This window comes from Varanus komodoensis, unplaced genomic scaffold, assembly GCF_004798865.1.
Source record: "Varanus komodoensis strain SLA01 unplaced genomic scaffold, ASM479886v1 scaffold53, whole genome shotgun sequence".
NCBI classification, from domain to species: Eukaryota; Metazoa; Chordata; class Lepidosauria; order Squamata; family Varanidae; genus Varanus; species Varanus komodoensis.
In genome coordinates this window covers 5,160,479-5,180,388 of record NW_025336126.1, presented here as the reverse complement: position 1 = coordinate 5,180,388, position 19,910 = coordinate 5,160,479, and the positions used below count along the sequence as shown (strand labels likewise).

Here is a 19,910-nt window from a genome sequence, read left to right as displayed (position 1 = left end):
AAGTCATCCTGACTGACAAAGGGGTAAAGAATTATTCATTAATGATGATGATTTATTGCTAACACTTTATTTTGCTCTTTTAAATTGGATAAATTGCTCTGGAAGCTTTCGGTCTGAGGAGCAAACTATTCAACCTTTATAGTACACACAAATAAGGGCACGATTCTGTGCATACGTAGACAGAAAAAGTCCTACAGTATGCTGCATCCACCAGCACCATGGTAGCTGGAGGCTGCTGGGAGTTGTTTTTCCGTATAAACATGCGCAGAATCTTAACAGGGAGTCCTAAATGTTGGGAGCAGGAGGGATGGTGGGCTTAGGCAAGCATCACAGCTGCTGGTTCAGATTCAGGAGATGAGGGATCCATCGGCGAGATTGGGAGCACGGGTTAGCTCAAGGTCCTGGGATGCAACGGGGGGGGGGGGGTGGAGGTGAGGATAGCTCAAGGGCAGACACTTCGTCATGCCTGACAGCCCCTGGGAATGGACTGGACATACAGCGAGTGGGAGGGGCAGCTGAGGACAAGGCCCCCCCAGACACAGGCCAGCCCCCTTCCTCCGAGCTGAACCCTGTGCCAAGATGCCAGGCGACAGGCCCAATTAGATGAGCAGAGTGCGGAAAGGAGGCGTGTCTGCTTTCGGGTAGCCCCTCTCGGAGGGTTGGGGCACAGGTGCATTCATAGGTAGAGTCCTTAGAAGTAATTATTAGGTTGGCTTCAACAAACTGCTCTGTACATGCTCAGAGATCTGTTCTGAGAGAACTGTCCTCAGAAGCAATAAAGAACATTTTGCAAGGAAAATGGACTGTGGTTGGTGTCTGTTTGAGGGAGGAACCTCGGCTCACAACACTCACAGCCTTCACCACACTGCAGGATTCTCAGGAATCTTTGAGGGAACCCTTATGACAATAAGCAATAAATGTGGTGTAGTGGTTGTGAATCCCAGTCCCACACTCTTGAGATCTGGGTTCTAGTCCCCGCTCGGCCATGGAGCCAACTGGGGGCCTTTGGGTCAGTCACAGACTCTCAGCCCAGCCTCCCTCACAGGTTGTGGTTTTGAGGATAAGATGGAGAGGAGGAGGAAGAGAATTATGAAAGTCATTTTGAGTTATTTTTAAAAAGAAAAAGATTGGATATAAATCTAAATAAATAAATGTAAACTGATCCCAGTGGATCAATAGAAAACAGTGGGTGGCGAATAGGACAGGAAACCCGAGAGCAGTGCTCACCTCATTGAAATCCAGAGAAGAGTCATTGCAGAGGGCACAGATAGTGGCCAGTTCAACAAGCCCGTCGTACTGTCCAGCCTTGACGTGTTTGTCATTCTTCAGACTGCACACACAAACGAGCAAGGAATTGAAAGGGTGAGTCAGGGCGGGAAAGGAAATTAAGTCACATTTAGCTAAAACATTCACAGCAGGGAAACAAACAATAGAGAAGTGGAATTATGCATTCTGGTGTCACAACATGTTACTAACTCTTGAATGTTAGACTAATCGTCAAGGAGATGATGGTCATTGCAGGAGAAGGGGTGTGTGGGGGGGTATGTGTGTGTTGTGTGTGTAGGTAATCTATCACCCACTTCTGTTGTGCAGCTTATGATTAAAGGTAGCATTAGTGAGGGTGCCACACCATCTTCAAACATTTGCATGAGGATTAGGACTGGAGAAAACAGAGAGCAGAAACACTGTTTAAGCACTCTTCAGACATCCATTTTTCATGTGGAGACAAAGCAGGAATGAGTGTGCTCACCCATCCTCCTCTATCAACCTCCATGAATTGGCAGGGGACTGACCACAGTGTGATGCCTGCTCTACTCGTGTGGGCTCACTGTATTAATTAGAACCCTTAGAACCCTTGCCAGAAATGTCTCCAGCATTGCCTTCTCAAAAACTAGAGGTTGCTGGCAATACTAGGAATTGAATGAATGGAAATGTTACATTTCTTGAGTGTGACCTGTAGATTAGGAATTAGAAATAAGGTTGAAGGCATTTAACCTTATTTCTAATTCCTAATTATAATAAGGTTACTTTATTAGAAATTCCTAAATCAGCTAGCATTTGTCACTTTCTGGCACCTGTCAAATGCTTCATAAGGTAGAGTTTACCAACCCACCCCAAATAGGGTGGGTGACAGCCAGACTTTGTCAGCAGGCATCCCCCCTGCCTCTTACCACTCCAGGTTTCCCAGCTGCAGCCATCCTCAGGAGCACAAGGGTGGCAATAAAATGTTAAAATAAGTTTTTCAAATATTTTTGAAAATTAAGGGAACAAAAAGTTTTTTAAAAAACCTTGACAACCACTAGCCGTCCCTTTAAGGTTCCTCAGGGGCACCATGGAGGGATTGCTCATGGCTATTAAAAGGGGGATTGGGGAAGCTGGCTTGGCAGTTGGCTTTTGCAATCTGAAGGGGGGAAATGAAGTGCAAAAACACACACACACACACACACACACACAAAACGCTTCAGCAGGTAAAATGTGGCTCAGAACTGCAAGGAGTGGGAGAAGCCTTGGTGCTCCTTCAGTGTCCCCTGTCATATCCACAGAAGGACTAAAAGGAAAGGGAGGAGGGGACCCACTACCCACAATCTGCCCAACCATCTGTCAGGCACAATGGGGGTGGGGACTTGGGCAACTTCTACACTGTGTGGCTTGTGCTGCAGTGGGGATTAGCATGTTGTGTGAACCTGTCCAGTCAGGTTTAAAGGTTAAACAAGGTATTGACTCAGTTTCTAAATGAGTGAGAACAACATGATGTCTCTTGCCTGCTTATCTTCCACACTGCCCTAAACAGCCAAACTACAGAGTGCTGTTGCATCATCCAAACCAGGCCAGTGCCTTATGTTGTAAGCCGCCCCGAGGCTTCGGCGAATGGGGCGGCATAAAAATGTTTTAATAAAATAAAATAATAAAATAATAAATAAATGTCTTTCTCAGGGAGTAGAATCAGAATAACTGAATAGGGTTAGCGTTGTGGTTTATTCTGGGTTTACTCACACTTCTCCTTCGGGGGCATAGGTGGAACCAGTGATAGAGAACTCATTCAAGGAGCAGATATCTCCCTCCACTTTGTCAACGACAAACATCTACAGAGAGAAGGAAATTAAGAAAGATAAAGGGCAGTGTCAAGATGACCAGTGTGAGCAGAGGGTACTCTGAGGGAAAAGCGATGGCATGAAGCTTCAGCACACCTTGCAAACAGACATTTGGTTGGTGGTGAGGGTGCCGGTCTTATCTGAACAGATGACAGAGGTGCAGCCCAAGGTTTCCACAGAGGGCAGGCTTCTGACAATGGCATTCTTCTTGGCCATACGGCGAGTACCCAAGGCTAGGCAGGTGGTGATAACAGCGGGAAGGCCTGAGGAGGAGGAGGAGAGGAAATAGTAGCTTGAGGAATGGGTGATGTATTCAAGCAGGTGCCATTAATTTACCAGCTTAGATTTCGCATCATCCTTGACTACATTTGTTCCCTTTGGCTTTTAGCATCCCCCATGTAAACCCTTGCTCAGATTTCATTGGGATATTTGATTTGTTAGCTGCCCAAAGCGCCTTTGGGCTCTTGGGCTGCATAAAATGTAACAAATAAATAAAGATTTCCTTTGGTTGGTTGTGATGAAAACCAAGGTTTTAACAGAAGAATGTGCTGGAAGTCCATTACCCAATATGGGAGGAAACGTTCTATGCATACTCTCTGGCAATTTGAGTGAAAGCACCAAAGATAGGAGAACCAAGAAAGATCTTGGCTAGCTGTGCTGTTTATGTGGACAGCGAGGCACTGATCGTACAAGGCCTTACGGTGGAATGAGCCCAGGTCGAATTCAAGGATGGGGGGAATGTGTCGTTGTTGTTGGACTCTAACTCCCATCTGCTCTAGTCAGCTGATGGGCTGACATGAGTCATCATCCAATCTTGGGAGTGCTGCAGGTCTCAACTAAGTGCTAGCAGCCAAGGCAGACAGCACTGGACTAGGCGGACCAACGGACTAAGACAATGATGGCCCATCTTTTTAGCATGTGTGCCAGGGCGACTTATTTTATAATGTTAATGTGTTTTATATTTTTAGTGTTTTATATTTTAACTGATGTTTTGTAAGCCGCCCCGAGGCTTCGGCGAATGGGGCGGCATAGAAATTTTTAAATAAATAAATAAATAAATATGACTTTTATGCAAATAGTTTCATCATTCATTATTATATCGCATGTTTAGGGTTTTATTCCCTGTAAACCAGCCAGAAAGTTTTGACTATTAGGTGGTACAGATATGAACTGGATGGATAAATGAAGGCAAGCCTAAGCATCTTTGAGACATGCACAAGCACACACTTCCTGGCATTCATCACAGGCTGCCATCCATAATTTAAGTCTAAAAGGCAGTTCCAGATATTCTTCTTGCATAAATAGGAAGAATTGTATATTAATTGTCCCGGTGGCAAATTTTTATCAAGATATATAAGAGAGAATTCAACAGAATTCAACTTCTGTTTTATTGAATATAAGACACAGCTCTCTGGCACTGGGAAAAGCACATTGTACACAGCATGTGAAGAGGGGTTGCTGTTCTTGTCCATACTGATTCTATATGAGGAATGGCTTTAAGGATGCAATCCTATGCATGTTTAGAATACAAGAAGGTCGTACAACTTCCAGCTTTCTGTACCCAGCCATGCTGAGATTGTTTAGAACTGCCTTTTTAATGTTCTATATTAAAATGATTTAATAGATTATCAGGTGATTAGTAATGATACACTATTTTTTTCTAATTCCTTTGGTCTTTGTAAAACTTCTAGACAATCTTTCCCCAGTTCTGCACACAAGATAATGAACATAAAGCAGCAACAACTGCAGACTGAAAAATGAAAACATAAATATACGATGACAGCAACATCTATTTTTAAAAAGCAATCGACTGGCACTCATTCATCCCAGGACAGGTGGATGTGGGAACCTGGAATAGCCTCAGCTGACCTTCTGGGATGGCAGCCACAGCAAGGGCAACAGCAATCTTGAAGTAGTAGATGGCACCACGGATCCAAGAGCCGCCATGGACAGGGTCGTTGAAATGCCCGATGTTGATGAGCCAGACAGCCACACAGATGAGGGAAATGACCTTGGACAGCTGCTCGCCAAACTCGTCCAGTTTCTGCTGCAGGGGTGTCTTGTCTTGTTCAGTGGCCGCCATCTCATCACGGATCTTGCCAATCTCCGTGCCCACACCTGTGGCGATCACAATGCCGATGGCCTTGCCTGCACCAATGTTGGTACCCTAGACGTAGGTGAGGGAAAGGGAGGTGGAAGAGCAGAAGGATCCATCAGAGAGTGAAGAGGTGTGTTCTACTAACAGCTTGGAGGAAATAATATCATGACGGGAAATTGAGCTATTTCAACCAAAAGACGCTGTGAGCTGATCTGTGTAGAATTTTATACAGGAGCATAATTTACAAACTGGGAATCGCTGTTTCAACCCTTTTTTTAAAAAAAGTAAGGTTTCTAGTCCTTATGGCTGCAAAGTATCCTTTGAACAGACTTGTTTACTCTGACCTTCCCTTGATTCTGTTTTCTGGGACTGTCCTGCTCTGTTGATGCAGCTATGTTCTAGATTTTTAGTAATAGTTTATTGCAGGCATTTGTTATTTTATGTTATGAATGCTTGCTGCTTTATTCATCTGCTTTTAAATAGTATATGAGTTTTAATGTAATAAACTCTCTTGGGTGGTCTTCTGCCCTGAAAGGCAGCCAATAAATATTTTAGATATAAATAAATAAATGCCTATATTAGAATACCTATTGGCATTCTAAATAATAAATAAATATCTAAACCTTTTTCCCTGTCTTGGCTACCACCCCAGAACTTTGAAATGGAAGTTTGGCAAAGCACTGAGAACTATGTTAAGTGATGCTGAATTCTACCTCTACTCTATCCTATCCCATCTGTCAAGAATTGCAACGCCCAGAATTGGGGTTTGAGTTTAATGTACTGTAGGCATATGAGTAGCTGAATAACGTTATGCAAAACAAACAAATGCATGCCCATAGACTTAATCTACATAATGATACGGCTTGGGAGAATTTTGTTTGCTTTAGGCCCACTGTTACCCACACAATGTCACTGAAAAAAGCCAACACCTGACAGTCATATTAGCTTCTCCATCTCACTGGCTTGGTTGCCATTTGTGGGATCATACAAATGCTAGCATGGTTGGCAATACTTTACTATTGTTATTATTGTTCCTTTTAATTTTATTGTACCTTGTGGTTTTATATTTTGTGCCCTGCCTTGGGACAGTTTTGTCCTAAATGACATGTTGTACTCTGCCCCCCGCAACACACATTACATGTAGTGGGAGGCAATGGAGTCCACAGGCTTGCACTCTTCCCTCCTTTGCTGATCGTCCCAGTGACCCGCTAAGTGCAGTGTAATCCCATTGCCTTAGCGTTTCCTCTTCCCTACTCTGCTTCACTAGCCACTGCCTGGGATTAATTTCACATCCTTCTCCTCACCCTTCCCACCCTGTCAAATACAACAGATGAGATGTGGTTCAGTGGTGCCCATGACTCTCCCTGCAATTTGGACCTGTTATGAACAAGCTTAGGTTTTTCAGCCCTGTTGGCCACACTCACAGAGAAGAGCATGTTCTTCTTGTCCTGGTTCACAGCACGGGGATCTGGGACGGGCTCAGTGTGTTTGATTACAGAGACCGATTCACCTGGAGGCAGGGGACAGCAAAAGGTAAAATCATCTTTCAAGGAGATGCTTGAAAGGAGGGGCTATGACGGACTGAGTGGGTGCAGGTAAGGCAGGCTTGTACAAAATCACATGCACCTGTGTGCCTTTTCATTTAGATTGTTAGCCAAAGTGCAGGACTTTTCACTAACTTTACAGGATGCATACTGACCATTATCTAGTTGAATAGTCGATAACAATAATAATGTAGTCCATCATACCTGTCAGGATGGACTGGTCCACACGAAGAGTGGTAGATTTGATGGAAATGATGCGGATATCAGCCGGCACTTTGTCACCAACTGAGGAGTGAGAATGAAAGAACACTCTTGAGTTCTAGCCACAGATAGGTAGTTGCTGATTATTATTTATTTGTTTTTCCAACTGCTGATAGCTACTTTTGACCTTCTTTGTTGGAGGGACAATCAGGTACACATTTTATGATAACCAAAGAAATCCCAAGCTGTGTGACTGCATAAAATAGCTGCATAAAAGAGCTGCTAAATTCCAACAGAGGTACATCAAGCAATGAAAAGCGCCTATGAGCTCAGAATAAAACGCACAGCTTACGGGAGAAATGGCTCCCTCCCTTGTAACTAAGTGCCTTTGCTGGGAATAATTCCACTGTGTCTCCTTTATGTATGATTGAGCTGTTCCGCTAGCTTGCTGTTGGAAGAGGATGACTCTAGGAACCTCTCTTTTCAGGCAGCAGGCATTGCTCAGAAACACGCAAAGGGTGAGTCCCTTGGCAGACCAAGAATTCTTACTCTTATGTACTCTCCAGAAGAAAATCCAAAATTCAGAGTCAGGCAATACGCCTGCAGGAAGGGCACTGACCTGGGAGGCAAGAAGCAGGTCATATCTGGGATGACTCAGCAACACCTCACCTCTGAAGCTGGACTTTCACTGAGGCAACCGTACACATCAGGCTGTGACAGATATTTCTTTCCCAGTGCATGGAATAGTTAGCCCTCCATCAAATCTGTCTGCAGCAAGAAGTCTGAAGGAGGAGCCAGAGAAAGGGAAGGAGGTAACCTACCCTCCATGCCAAAGAGAACAGAGCTAGGCTACAGAAAACATGCTATCACGGCCACTGGGGGGTGGTAGATGACTGGGTTAAATCCAGGTCACTCAGTGGAAATCAAAAGGGCTGCTTCCAGATTGACAACTCTTAGTGCTACCAAGCAAAAGGCATCTGTCTTTCCACTTTTAATGGATTGTTTGTGTGGAAAGAAAAAACAGGAAGCACAGAACCATTTCAAAAAATTCTGTGAATGAAGCAGGGCAATTGCACAATAAAAGCCTTTCCTGGAAGCCCACAAAAATGTTATCACAAAATTGTGTGAAAATGAAAGGAAGAATAAATATCAGCTGGGGTGTTAAAAGAATATAGACAGAGAAGGAGTGCGAATTTATGAGAGGTGAAGGTAATTTGAATCAAGAATCCCTACCCATTGGGGTGTCCAAGTGCACAGGAGGGCAGAGCTCCCATATCTTTAATAGTTATATAGCATTTCAGCAATTGTAGCTGACATGACAAGCATTGTAACTTAGTCTTTTCTGTAATATCCTAGTTTCATATGTGCAAGTTTATGAGCATATATTCTGATTTAATCTAAACACATACACTTATTTCAATGAAGAAACATTCCATTACAAATAAAGAGACCTTACATGCTCTATCTAGAACATATTTTAGAATGATTTCTGAAAATTCAGCAATGAACTCTGACATTTCAAAGTCTCTGGTAGATAAAGCAAAAATGAGTATAATTTCTGACTCAGTATGAGATCACTTTGGTAAGCTGTTAAGGCAATGGACTGTTTTTTGCTCACATTTTATGTCACCCTTGGTCTCTGCAACCTCATATTAACTGACTAGGTGTTAGATGGGTTGACAAATCTGTTTATTAACACATTTTTTATCTCACTGTTCCTCCAAAGAGGATAGAATACTACACATGATACCTCCCCCCAGTTTTCCTCATAGCAACCCTTTGAGGTAGGCTAGGAAAAGATATGATGACTGGCCCAAGGTCACTAATGAATTCCATTTTTGCACAGGGCTTTGAACCCTGACCGTTCTTGTCCTAGTCTACCACTCCAGCTACACTGTCTGTCATTTCTTTAGGAATCTTCTGTTTGAATGAGAATCTGGCAGAAGCAAATGCCATCGTCTAAGTTGTGAACCAGTCTAAGTTGGAATCAATCTTTTGCATCAATTGCAAGTAATGTTTAAATGGTGATTCCCCAATAAGTTCCTACTCCAGTATGCTCTATGCATCCTGATTTAGAACAAATGCAACGATGATTCATGCAAAACAGAGTATACATTTTTCACAGGATGCTTAGAGATATGTGGATCTTCCCAAGGAAATGGATTTGGTTTGGGCTTATTTTTATTAAGATTGAGATATGGCCTTATTTGCTAAAAAAAAAAAAAAAAAAAATCAAGGTGCTAAGAAGCAATGTAAAACAATAAAACCTAATAGAATTAAAAGAATAGGGCTTAGGCCTTGCTGTCACTAAACTGTTTCTGTTCCCCACCCTGCCCAGAAAGGTTTATTCCTGATTGATTGTTTCCACTTTTCTCTGCTGAGCTTCCTCTCTCTACATCACACTTCAGAAATCTGTCCAGTTTGCATTTTAATTTTAATTTGGACTTACCTAATTTTACATTTTTACTCATTATGCAAAAAGAAACTTTTTAACCTTCAAAATATGCACCTCTCTGAATTTTGCAACAGAATTTTCCTATCAAAAATGCATACAAAATACATATGCATACAAAATGCATATACAAGGGTGCAGGCTGGAGAAAGTTGTACAACACTACTTATAAACCTTCATGCAAACTTTAAAAAGCACTCCTGTAAATTCAGGACTAACTGAACCTCTGAATGGAGAAATTCCCAAAGTTCAAGAGAAGCCAAAATAAAGATAGAAAAAATGAGAAATTCATCTACCCACACTGCATGGAACTTTGCCCCTTCTGCACTCTCCCTCTGTTCCCTGCTAAATCAAGTCACCTCCACACAGAGGGGCTCAACCAGGCTGCACAACTAGGCCCAACTTCTCTTCTTCCCTCCCTCTCTAGCCCATAACCTTCTCCAGGAGTTCTCTCATGACCAAGTTATTTTTAATGAGGGTACATATAGCAATACACCATTCCAAAGAAGTTCATGAATCTCCTTCAGATTACCTGGAACACTGACTTGCACTCAGAACATTCATAAGGAGCCTAAACAAAGAGATATTGATTAGGGGTGATGTCTCCTCAGATAAGGCTGTTTTGGGGAATTGCCAGGGACTGAGATGTCCCCAGAACTGAAGGGTGCAGGCTGGGGGCAGTGGAACCAATATTTTTCTCTCTTTCTTAGCTCCTAGCAAGAGTCTAGAGGCTGCACCCCCATCCAGCTTTCCCCTTTGACTGTCCCCAACCCTGCCCATCTCACAGGGCACGGTAACCCTAGATGTCCCCATGCACCCCAGCTCGCTTTTCCACTTGCGCATTAAGTGTCTCTCTCACTCCCTCCTTGCCTGCCTCATCACATTCCCGAGGCATCACCAGCTGCCTGCCCCTGTCCATACAAGGTGAAGCTGGTGGCTGGGCACCATCCGCCACCCGATTGCCTTCTCTCCTTCAAGGAGATGGAGAGGTCATGGGTTCCCCTGACAGGGAGGGGAACACAACGCCAAGGAAGGGGGAGAGGGAAGTAGCAGAAACCATGTTGCTCCATCCCCAAAGGTGATGCAAAAGCTGCTTGGCCAGCAGCATTAACAAAAAAAAAAATCAGATGAGCAGTTCATTATGGGCAACGAGCTGCACAGAACCTTTCTCAGAATTAACTCTCACATAAATCATCCACCACAGGAATGCAAGGTTCTTGGCTTCTGTACAACATATATCATTTACCTGTGGAATCCCCACCACCACTACCCCCCACTGGGTCCTGCCAGGCCAGCTTAGCAGGAGGCCCAAGGCAAAGGTTGGTAGGCCTGATGCACGCCTCTGAGAGGATTTGGCCAGGGGTGGCTTGTCAAGCGGCAATTAAAAAAAAAATACACCTGATGGCTTTCCCTCTTTTGTGCAACTCTTTAAGACACAAGTCTTTTGTCTTCTTCCACTGCATCCAGTCACCTAGAAGTTACAGCATTTAACAAGGAAAAGATAGAACCAGGGGCACTAGGCGGGTCTGGCAAACAGCTTCTAGCGGCCAGAGTTGCCATGTTATGATGCTGGAGATCAGCAAAAGGAACATCTGTCACTGGGGTGCCCTGCCCATGAGTTGCTCTACCTGGGGCATCTGACTGACCAGAGTTTAAACCAGACAGACCTTTGTCTTACATTCTTATAATGTGTTAACGTGCTCTCTTCCCAAATGCAGATTCCTTGATCCACAATTATAGTAGGACACATTTTATACATGCATTTACTAAATTATAAGCAAAGGCTATGAGGGGTAACCCTGAGAAGTATGATCAATCAATATGACACAGAAAGAGAGATTTTCTATTCCTGTTTTCCAAAACTAAGGGAAGAACTAAGGTGTTCCTGTGTGCTCCTTTACAGAAGCCATTCCTCTATTTGAGGAGGTGTCTGAGAACAGTCTCTCTGTTTGAAGGCATCTTTAATTTGAATGCCTGTCCGAGTCTGTTTTAAAATTAAAGAAATGAGAAGCAGAGGTTTCACCAGTTAAAATCTGCACCACGGAATGTGCAGAGGGGGAAACAAATCCCTTTGTGATCACAATAATCTTCAGTATGGTGAGATGCATTGCATTTCTATTTCAATTATGGAAATTGTTTCCCAACATGCACCTATACGTATTTAGCATATGCATATGTTATGCCATTTGGTTTCTTTCTCTGTCCTCTTTCCTTAATGCTGTATTTCCTCTTTTTTTCAGCAGTAAGTAAGCATCCACCTTCAGGGAACTTCTGATTAGCCCTCCTTGCACACACACATTTCCAGATAAGAGAAATGTTGAGGAAATCTGCCTCCTCCTATAGAGAGGCCACAGCATGAGAGTGTGTGGAGGGATCATTTATATTTTGGAAATCCATGTGAAACTGGCCCTATGAGAAAATAATCTTTGAATTAAATTAATTCAGGGAGAAGGGAGGGGACTCTTTGGCTGCTAGCCCAGCTTTGAGGACAGCTGTTACCCAGTAAGTGCAGCTGAAGGGGATTCCTCAGGGCTCTGTTTTCACTGCTCCGCCTCCAGCCTGCTCCTTCCATAGGGACTGCCTGTTCCCAAAACATCCCTTCCCTCTCTCCCTCTGCCTCCACTCTAGGGTCAAGACAGGCCAAACCCAAGGAGTAAACAAGCAACATGATGGAGGAACAGGCATGGCTGGGGTAGCCACAAAGATTCTGCTGAAGCAGTATCTCTGGTAGCCCCCTGTGGGTCAGGGTTGAAGGAGGACACTCTCTGACCCCATGGGAAACTGGCGATTCTTGTGGACTTTTGTCCATCCAGGCCCAGAATCATGCAATCAAGTTGATTTCCATAGTGCAGCTTTCCCCAACCAGGTGCCTTCCAGCTGTGCTGGACTACAGCTCCCAGCATCCCCCAGCCAGCATGTGCTTTCACATGCTTTAACAGCTCAGGAAATGATGTGGGAACACCACTTGCATGCAGGAATTCCCTACCCTGCACAAAAGGCCATTGGAGGAGAAGGCTGGCAGAAGCAGACCCCAAATTATGGGGAATGGAAGGAGAAACAGCTGGTCTTAGTGCTGGCTAATGTTCTTATCAAGCACTTCCTGGAATTTGCTACAACAGACTGTCCCCGGTAAAACCTAGAGCAGGCAGGCCATCCAAGGATATTTCAATATGAACATTGCAAAAAAGGGCATTATTTTACGCTCAGCCCATTATAGGCCTGGCTGGCATTTACCCAGTTGATCTGCTCAACTCCAGATCCTCCGCAGGCCAAAGCTCATTCCTGAAATCTCCGTTCAACTTTCTCTCTGGGGGTAGAAGACCACTCACTCCACTTGCTCATTTCGGCCACAGGGCATTACTGCTTGCCACACTGTCAGCAGCCACCCAACATATTTTTAAAAGTGGGACTCCTTCCAAGGCTGTCCTTTATACCCAAAATGACTGATATGAGCACGCCAGTCCATCACTGTTCAGTCTTCAGTCCATCACTGTCCCAATGGAAACACGGAGTACAATCTGCGCATACCCAAATCATCAAAGGCTTCAATTTAACCAACTCTCAACTGGATTTTAAGTCTTGCAATGGAGGAGCTTTGCTTATAGTGGAGCATGTCTCCCTGCTCCTGATTTACGATGCCTGTTTGAAAGTTGTCAAGCCTGTACTCCTACCATCTCCTTCCCAAAATGCCTTTGCCCACCATGGAGAAGACAACGTCCTCAAGATGCTAGAAAAGAGCTCTAGGATATCCTCCTCTGATTTAATTGGCCATGATCCTACTAGGTCCCGAAAGAGGGCAATTCTGTGAAACTTCTCTGTTTCTATGTTTCACAGAAAAGCAAGGTATACTTTCCTGGATAGCCTCTACTAGAACACCCAAGGCTGTTGATCTTTGTTCATCTGAATGAAGCTAATCTGAATGTCACTCATGATGGCATTGGTTATCTTTTAGTGACATCCAGGGGCAGTGAATATGGGGCTCAGGCCTGCAGGGCACAAACATGCATAAAATTGACATATGCTAATATATGCAAATTCAGGACACTAGGATGTATTTAAATTTCACAGAAGGGAAATGATCTCAAATAAAACTTATATTCCTTTGCACCCGAATCCTAATCATTCCAAAGATATTTTTTTCAGCTTAATTGCCATGCAGGGAAGGATCTAGGGGAAGGGGATGGTTGTTATACTACGTGGGAAGAAAAGAGTTAATCCTGCTGCAATCTGCAATTAAGCTAAAAGAAAAAAAACACCTTTCACTGGTACCAACAGACAATTTTAAGGCCAAGTTCCCATGGGCCAGGCCTAGCAAAGTTCCCGGTGATATTATTTCTTATGGTTTAAGTTAGATGTTTGTGCTGTCAGTCACTTAAGACACAATCCTCTGCATGTTTGCACACCCTAAAAACCTCTTAGCATTCTCCAGCCAGCAAATTCTTGAATCCTTTGTTTTGGCCCAGCACTCACCTGCCACCTCCGCAATGTCACCAGGAACCATGTCCCTGGCCTTTATTCTCTGCACGGACTTCCTATCGGAGCGATACACCTTGCCCATTTCAGGCTCATACTCCTTTAGAGCCTCAATGGCATTCTCGGCATTCCTTTCCTGCAAGAAGGACCACAATCACAGTTAAGACCCTCAGGCAGCCCTCTGGGCTTCCAAAGAAGGACCTTCTCCCATCACCAGGTCACCCCCTTTATCTAAAAGCTAGTAAAGAAATGGAAACACACCCAATCAGGTTGCATGGGCATACATTAAGCATCTGACTTAACCTATTTTTATAGGTCCCTTGCATGTGTAATATCAACCCTAGTTCCCCCTGGAAGGGTTTCCTTGCTGTGCAATATGGTTGTCATAATGCTGGCCTAATTCATGGGATGGTCATAATGACAGCAATCAGTAATGCACATAAAGCATGCTATAAAAACTGCTGTTATGTATGTCTTAGAGATTTTGTTTACCTGCCATACTCCAACAATAGCATTGGCAATGAGGATCAACAGGATGACAAATGGTTCCACGAAAGCTGTCACGGTCTCCTCACCTTCCTCAAACCAAGCTAGCACCTGCCAAGAAAACAGACAATTAATTAGGACTGGGAAGTGTGGCAGAGCAGGGAAGATCTTCAGTGGCCATCTTGTTCAGGCATCACTCCCACTCATTTCCTGGTCAGGAATCCTGGCTTGTCCTTCTTCCTCCAGCTCTCATCCTTCTGCAACCACATTTGTCTTTTGAAGTTTCTTGACATTTGGAATCTGGAGACAGCTGAGCCCAGCCTGTCTGTGCTTTGCATGTGTATACGATGAAGTGTGTAAACTGATCCCATGAAACCTGAGAATACCAGTGCAAAGGGCTCCTGCTTGTCTGGGTGTGCATATGGACGTTGTATAATTGTGTAGCCAGGTGTAAGTGTGCTATTGTATGTTTCAGAGGTGAAAGGAAGGCATGCATTCCCACACAAATGAAATGTGTTCATCTGTGCAAGTTTTTGTGCTGCCCCCTGCTGGAAGGAGCTGCAGGTGCATTACAGAAACACAACTTGGATACTTCAACAATTTCCAAGGGGAAATCTATGCATCTGGTAAAATGGGCTATAGTCCACAAAAGCTTATGCTAGAATAAATTTGCTATTCTTTACGACACCACAAGATTCTTTTAATGTGGCGATTGGTTTTGTGTGCTTGCAGAGACAGTGTAGGATGGAAGATGTACAACATTCTCTATGGCTTTTTGTCTTGAATTTACTGTGAAACAATAGCTGCCAGAAGGATTGTATTCAGTCTGAAAAACTCAACCAATTCCAAGATTTCTATGCTTAAGATAACCATATCAAGCTTTCTTCCATTCATTTCCAGTTCAGAATTCGCCAGTTGCAATCCAAAAGGAACCTGTTCTGCATTTCCTTAAAATAACTCTAGCATTGGAATCCAAGATGACCCATGTTGCCTATATCTAAGAATGTAACTTTTCCCAAGCTGACTTGTGTTTGTTTAATTTTTGGTCAGTAAAACTCAACATTAAGCCATAGAAAAGGAAAATATAAACTCCAGAGCTGGATTCTTCTCTCCCTCTCCCTCTCCCTCTCCCTCTCCCTCTCCCTCTCTGTGTGTGTGTGTGTGTGTGTGTGTGTGTGAGAGAGAGAGAGAGAGAGAGAGAGAGAGAGAGAGAGAGAGAGAGAGAAGTGTGACCATATCTTGTGCTGTCCATTTTACATTCACACCACACCACACCTGGCTGTGTGCATTGTAAAGGTTTCTTCTACAGGGGATACTCCACTTCAGGTTGCTCCTTCTCTCAGTCTAGACGCCTATAACATTCCCATATTCTCCGGTGACTGGCATAAGACAGGACATGGCTAGTTACCATACCAGAACAAACCAGGTCTCCTTGGCTGAGAAGACCCAGGATTCCTGGGTTTTCTGAGAAGGAGGTTCAGGTCCCAGGCTACATGAGAAGCAGGCCATTAATGGTGACCTTTAGAGTGACCTCCTGTTGCTGAGCTAGGCCATGTGCTCCTGGAGGATTTAGTATCACACTCCAAGGAGGCTACATCTCAAGTGTCAAGAAATTGGGCAGGGGGCAGGGTGAGGGGAGGGAAGCCTCAACGTTTGTGGCTTCAGGTTTTGTGGTAACAGTGGAACAGCGGCAGGGAAGTAGGAGGATTTGGGGGCAGTGGGAGAGGGCTTTCCCATTCACCTGTGGGAACTCCTTCTCCAGACAGAAATATAAAGGCCAGATGAGCCTCAATTCCCATTGCTAAGTTTAATTTCTTTATTTCTTAGGGTGGATAGAGAAGGGCATAATGTGAGCATAGCACCTGCTGAAGAAACATACACCCTACACTTTGCTAAGATGAACTTTTTTAGAGACACAAGCTACACTCTGATAACAAAATTGGGAGAAACTGCTTCTATGAACGTAGAACCAAAGCTGACAGGAAAAGAGTGATATTGCTGACCCCTCCACCCAGAGGAGTAATTTAAGTGGTTTCTTCATGGGGGGGGGGGGCGCATAAATAAATAAATAAATAAATGTGCTTATCACAAGTTGAAATGTTTATATAAAATGTTTATATAGCCTGCCCCAGGCACAGAGGGAAAAGATGGACTAATGAGGCACTGTTTAACCCACTGATCACTTAGTACTTCTGTCAAATGCATTGCATAGGCAGAGGGATACCATGTTTGAGCTGTGGGACAAACACTTTCCCTGGCTTGAAAACATATCATAGGTATCATTAAACGTAAATGGACAGCGATGAGGAAAATGACACTCGCCATATGCACAGAGGCTCTCTTATCTGCAATGTTCCTCTCAGATATTGGGAGCCTCGACGCTGACAATTTCCAAAGCCGATCTCTGACCCAAAGGATACCGTCTTTAATTCCTCTGATTGCCAATGACAAGGTTCATCAATGTGTGTTACTACCCCAATAGTCTCACACACACAAACATGCGCCCACACACAAAAAATCCTGGTGGCATCCATCAGAGCTCACCATTAAAGGCTGAGACAAAGTCATCCAAGTAGCTTACCCAATACAGGCCAGTACAAAATCAGCCATTCCACCAGCCCTTGGCATTGCCATCTAGGCCCCTGTAAGGGTCTCCTCCACGCACCCTCAAACGGCTTGTTTCAAGAGACCCTCGTCAGCCCTGCAGTGATAACCCAAATCCCCTCAACCTCCAGGCCACAGCCACTTACAAAGGAGATGCAGGCTGCGAGCAGAAGGATCCGCACGAGCAAGTCTTCAAATTGTTCCACCACCAGCTCCCATATGCTTTTGCCTGGCAAGCAAGAAAGGGGGCCAGTTTAGAGGGGGCAAAAAGCGAGAAGGGTGGCCTCAGACTGCTCCCCCTCCAACCCACATTTCTGGGAGCTGTTGCTTGGGAAGGACTAGGGAGCACCCAAAATGGCCCACACTCACCAGCCAAAGCAATGGATTCCGCAGTAGTTTTTTTGAGCTGGGACTAGCCAGCTGGCCTGGGAGAATGAAATGTGCCCAGTGGATTTTTTCGGAGGGCCTAGCTACCATGTTAACAACAAGTGATTTCAGGATGGGAACTGAGGGCAGAGGAGTAGTGGAGGGTGCTTCATCTTTTCTGCCATCCCTGCTCCCCCTAAGGGCCCCAAAGGACAAAGATCTTCCACTGCTGGCTCAGCAACATCTTAAAGGCCCTGGTGACGGCTCGCCCTCTCATCCCAGGGCACTGTTACGATCTCTGTAGAGGGTTGCCAGTGTCCTAAAGCTCAAGCTATGGCACCTGGCAGGAGGAGGAGGCGGCCCATTTGGGCCTGGGAAGAGAAGGGAATAGCACCAAGCTGGGCCTAGGGTCTCAGGAGAGACTCGGTGGAAATGCTTGTAGCAAATGAATGTCAAAGTCTCTCAGGCTAGACAGAAAATGGCCTGCCTCCTTGCTTCTAGCTTCTTATCCTGCAATTTTAACTCCTGATTTGTTAGGCACTCTGAAAGGAACACTAAACCTGGAAATTGGCAGCTGTAGTGTCGGTTTTACCAAGTCTGCAGATTTCATTTTTTCCCAAGGTAGATTACAGAGGGACCTAAAACCTCTTTGCACCTGTGCTAGGGACTCACCTTCTTCAGCGGGGAGTTCTGTGGGTTTGGAGACAGCACATTGAGAGATAGAGAGAGAGAGAGAGAGAGAAGCTGATTAGGTTTGTGGTTATTATGGCTTCATTGTCAAGCAAATGAGGAGACAGAGAAGTTTAGAGGCTCTGTAATTGTGTTTACAAAGAGGTTGGCTTCTTCCATGGAGCTTAAAGTTAATATCTGAATAGTTAATACCAAAGCAAAAGGTCATGCTTAGGTTTAGAGTGTTCACTGTGAGGTATATATGGAGCACAGTTGTAGACTGTAAAGGAGGCCCTATGCCAATCTTAACTTTATGGGATATGGCTTTGAAATAACCTTTTGGGCCCAAGTGACTGTGCTACAGGCAGATGCAAGCACATACATATAATGCAAAATGGTATAGGTATGTGCTCACAGTCCCATCTCATCAAATGAGGAGTCTGGCACTGGTGCTTTCTCCCAGTTCCTTCCCTAAAGGGGAGACTTGCGTTGCAAAGGGCAGCATGCATGGGAAAAAACTTGGACAAGCATATTATCCGTGCAGATCAAATGTCGGCAAGGTAGCAAGTAGGATGCTACTATCCCACACACAAGTGCTCTCTCTCCATATTGATCAGCCCAACACACCATGGCCACCAGGTCATCGCACTTAGTTGCTAAACCCACGTTCCCCAAAGACAACCCCCTCACAGATCTACCCTGTATCCAGCCAGCCTCCCCCACAGCGGCTGTGGATTATCAACACCTCCCTCTCCCCCCATCTCCCGGCTGCTTCTACAAGTTGCCCATCAGCAATTTTGATATCTGGTTCATACCAAAGGGAATTACTGGGTTATTCTTAGCAAACGCAGCAGCTGCCCTGTCCCCAGCCCGGCTACCTCCTCCCAGCCTTGCAATCTCCCTCTCTTGCTTTTCTTCTGCCTCCATCCCTGTTCACCTTCCATTGCCAGCTTCAGACTCCAATCAGACGCTTTCTCTCTCTAGTTAGTTCTTTACTTCCTTCCTTTTAGCAACTGTGTACCAGTTCTTCTTTGATGTGCACTGAATCCCTCCCTTCCATTTCCTCTCCTTGTATGCATCCTTCCTTAGGGTCTAGTATCCATGAATTTGAATCCATCCACCTGTCCACCTGTTACTTGATCATCCTTGCTTTCCTCTGGTTCTCATATCCATCTTTCCATGGCCATCCATCCATCTCATTCCCTCCCTCCCTCCCTCCCTCTTTCCCTGCCTCTGTGCATCTCTGCATCCTGGCACTTGGCCACACGGGTACCAAGATGGCCATGATTTAGATTGGCACTCACCATTGTGTCCATATTTGTCCAGGTTCTTCTTCACCTGCTCAGGAGAGAGACCAGCATGCTCACTCACTCCAAAGTAAGCCAAGCACTCCTCTGCCGTTTTGGCATGGGCGTTTTCCATCTTTGCCCAACCACAGCTGCCCCGTTTCTGTGTTTAAAGCTGCTCCCTTTGTTGTCTGGCTTGGCCTGCTCCTGCTGCTCCCCAGCTGTATGGTCAACCGAGTGTCACTTGTGCCCCCTTTGAATTCTTCCTCCTCCTCAGCAGACCATGGTCCTTGGCACAGAGTATCCAACGATGGAGGGAAAGCCCACACGACCCGTCCTTGTACAGAAGCCTTCACCGAGCTCTGAGGCTGGCACACGTCCTTATGAGGCAGCTCGGGGCCCAGATCCTCAGACATTGTCAGTGGTCCCCATTGGGTGACTGGCGCTGACATCACCTCAGCCACCAACTCGCATATGGCCTTCTGCGGAGAGAAGGTATTTTTGCTGACTTGAGAGGGAGAAGCCAGGAGGATGGTTGGCTTGGAGGGGGGAGTAGGGGAGAGGAGGCTGGGTGCCCACAGACCCATGTGTCACTCAAAGGCTCGCCTGTTCCTTGCAAGAGATCTCACCCTAGCCTCC

The 19,910-nt window shown here is 45.0% G+C and overlaps 1 protein-coding gene across 2 annotated transcripts in view; it reads right to left on the bottom strand.

Annotated features, from left to right (window-relative positions):
• ATP2A1 (ATPase sarcoplasmic/endoplasmic reticulum Ca2+ transporting 1) overlaps positions 1 to 19,605 on the bottom strand; it is a 34,032-nt gene extending 14,427 nt beyond the window's left edge. For both annotated transcript variants that reach the window (XM_044448105.1, XM_044448104.1), the window contains exons 1-11: positions 19,290 to 19,605; positions 17,989 to 18,006; positions 17,097 to 17,179; positions 14,353 to 14,457; positions 13,858 to 13,996; positions 6,939 to 7,019; positions 6,615 to 6,700; positions 4,962 to 5,259; positions 3,189 to 3,355; positions 2,995 to 3,083; positions 1,228 to 1,330 (exon numbers count right to left, since the gene is read on the bottom strand). In XM_044448105.1, the coding sequence (XP_044304040.1) occupies positions 1,228 to 1,330; positions 2,995 to 3,083; positions 3,189 to 3,355; positions 4,962 to 5,259; positions 6,615 to 6,700; positions 6,939 to 7,019; positions 13,858 to 13,996; positions 14,353 to 14,457; positions 17,097 to 17,179; positions 17,989 to 18,006; positions 19,290 to 19,407 (1,287 nt within the window). In that variant the 5' untranslated portion in view covers positions 19,408 to 19,605. The remainder of the gene's footprint in view (positions 1 to 1,227; positions 1,331 to 2,994; positions 3,084 to 3,188; positions 3,356 to 4,961; positions 5,260 to 6,614; positions 6,701 to 6,938; positions 7,020 to 13,857; positions 13,997 to 14,352; positions 14,458 to 17,096; positions 17,180 to 17,988; positions 18,007 to 19,289) is intronic.
• Positions 19,606 to 19,910: the final 305 nt, after the last annotated feature.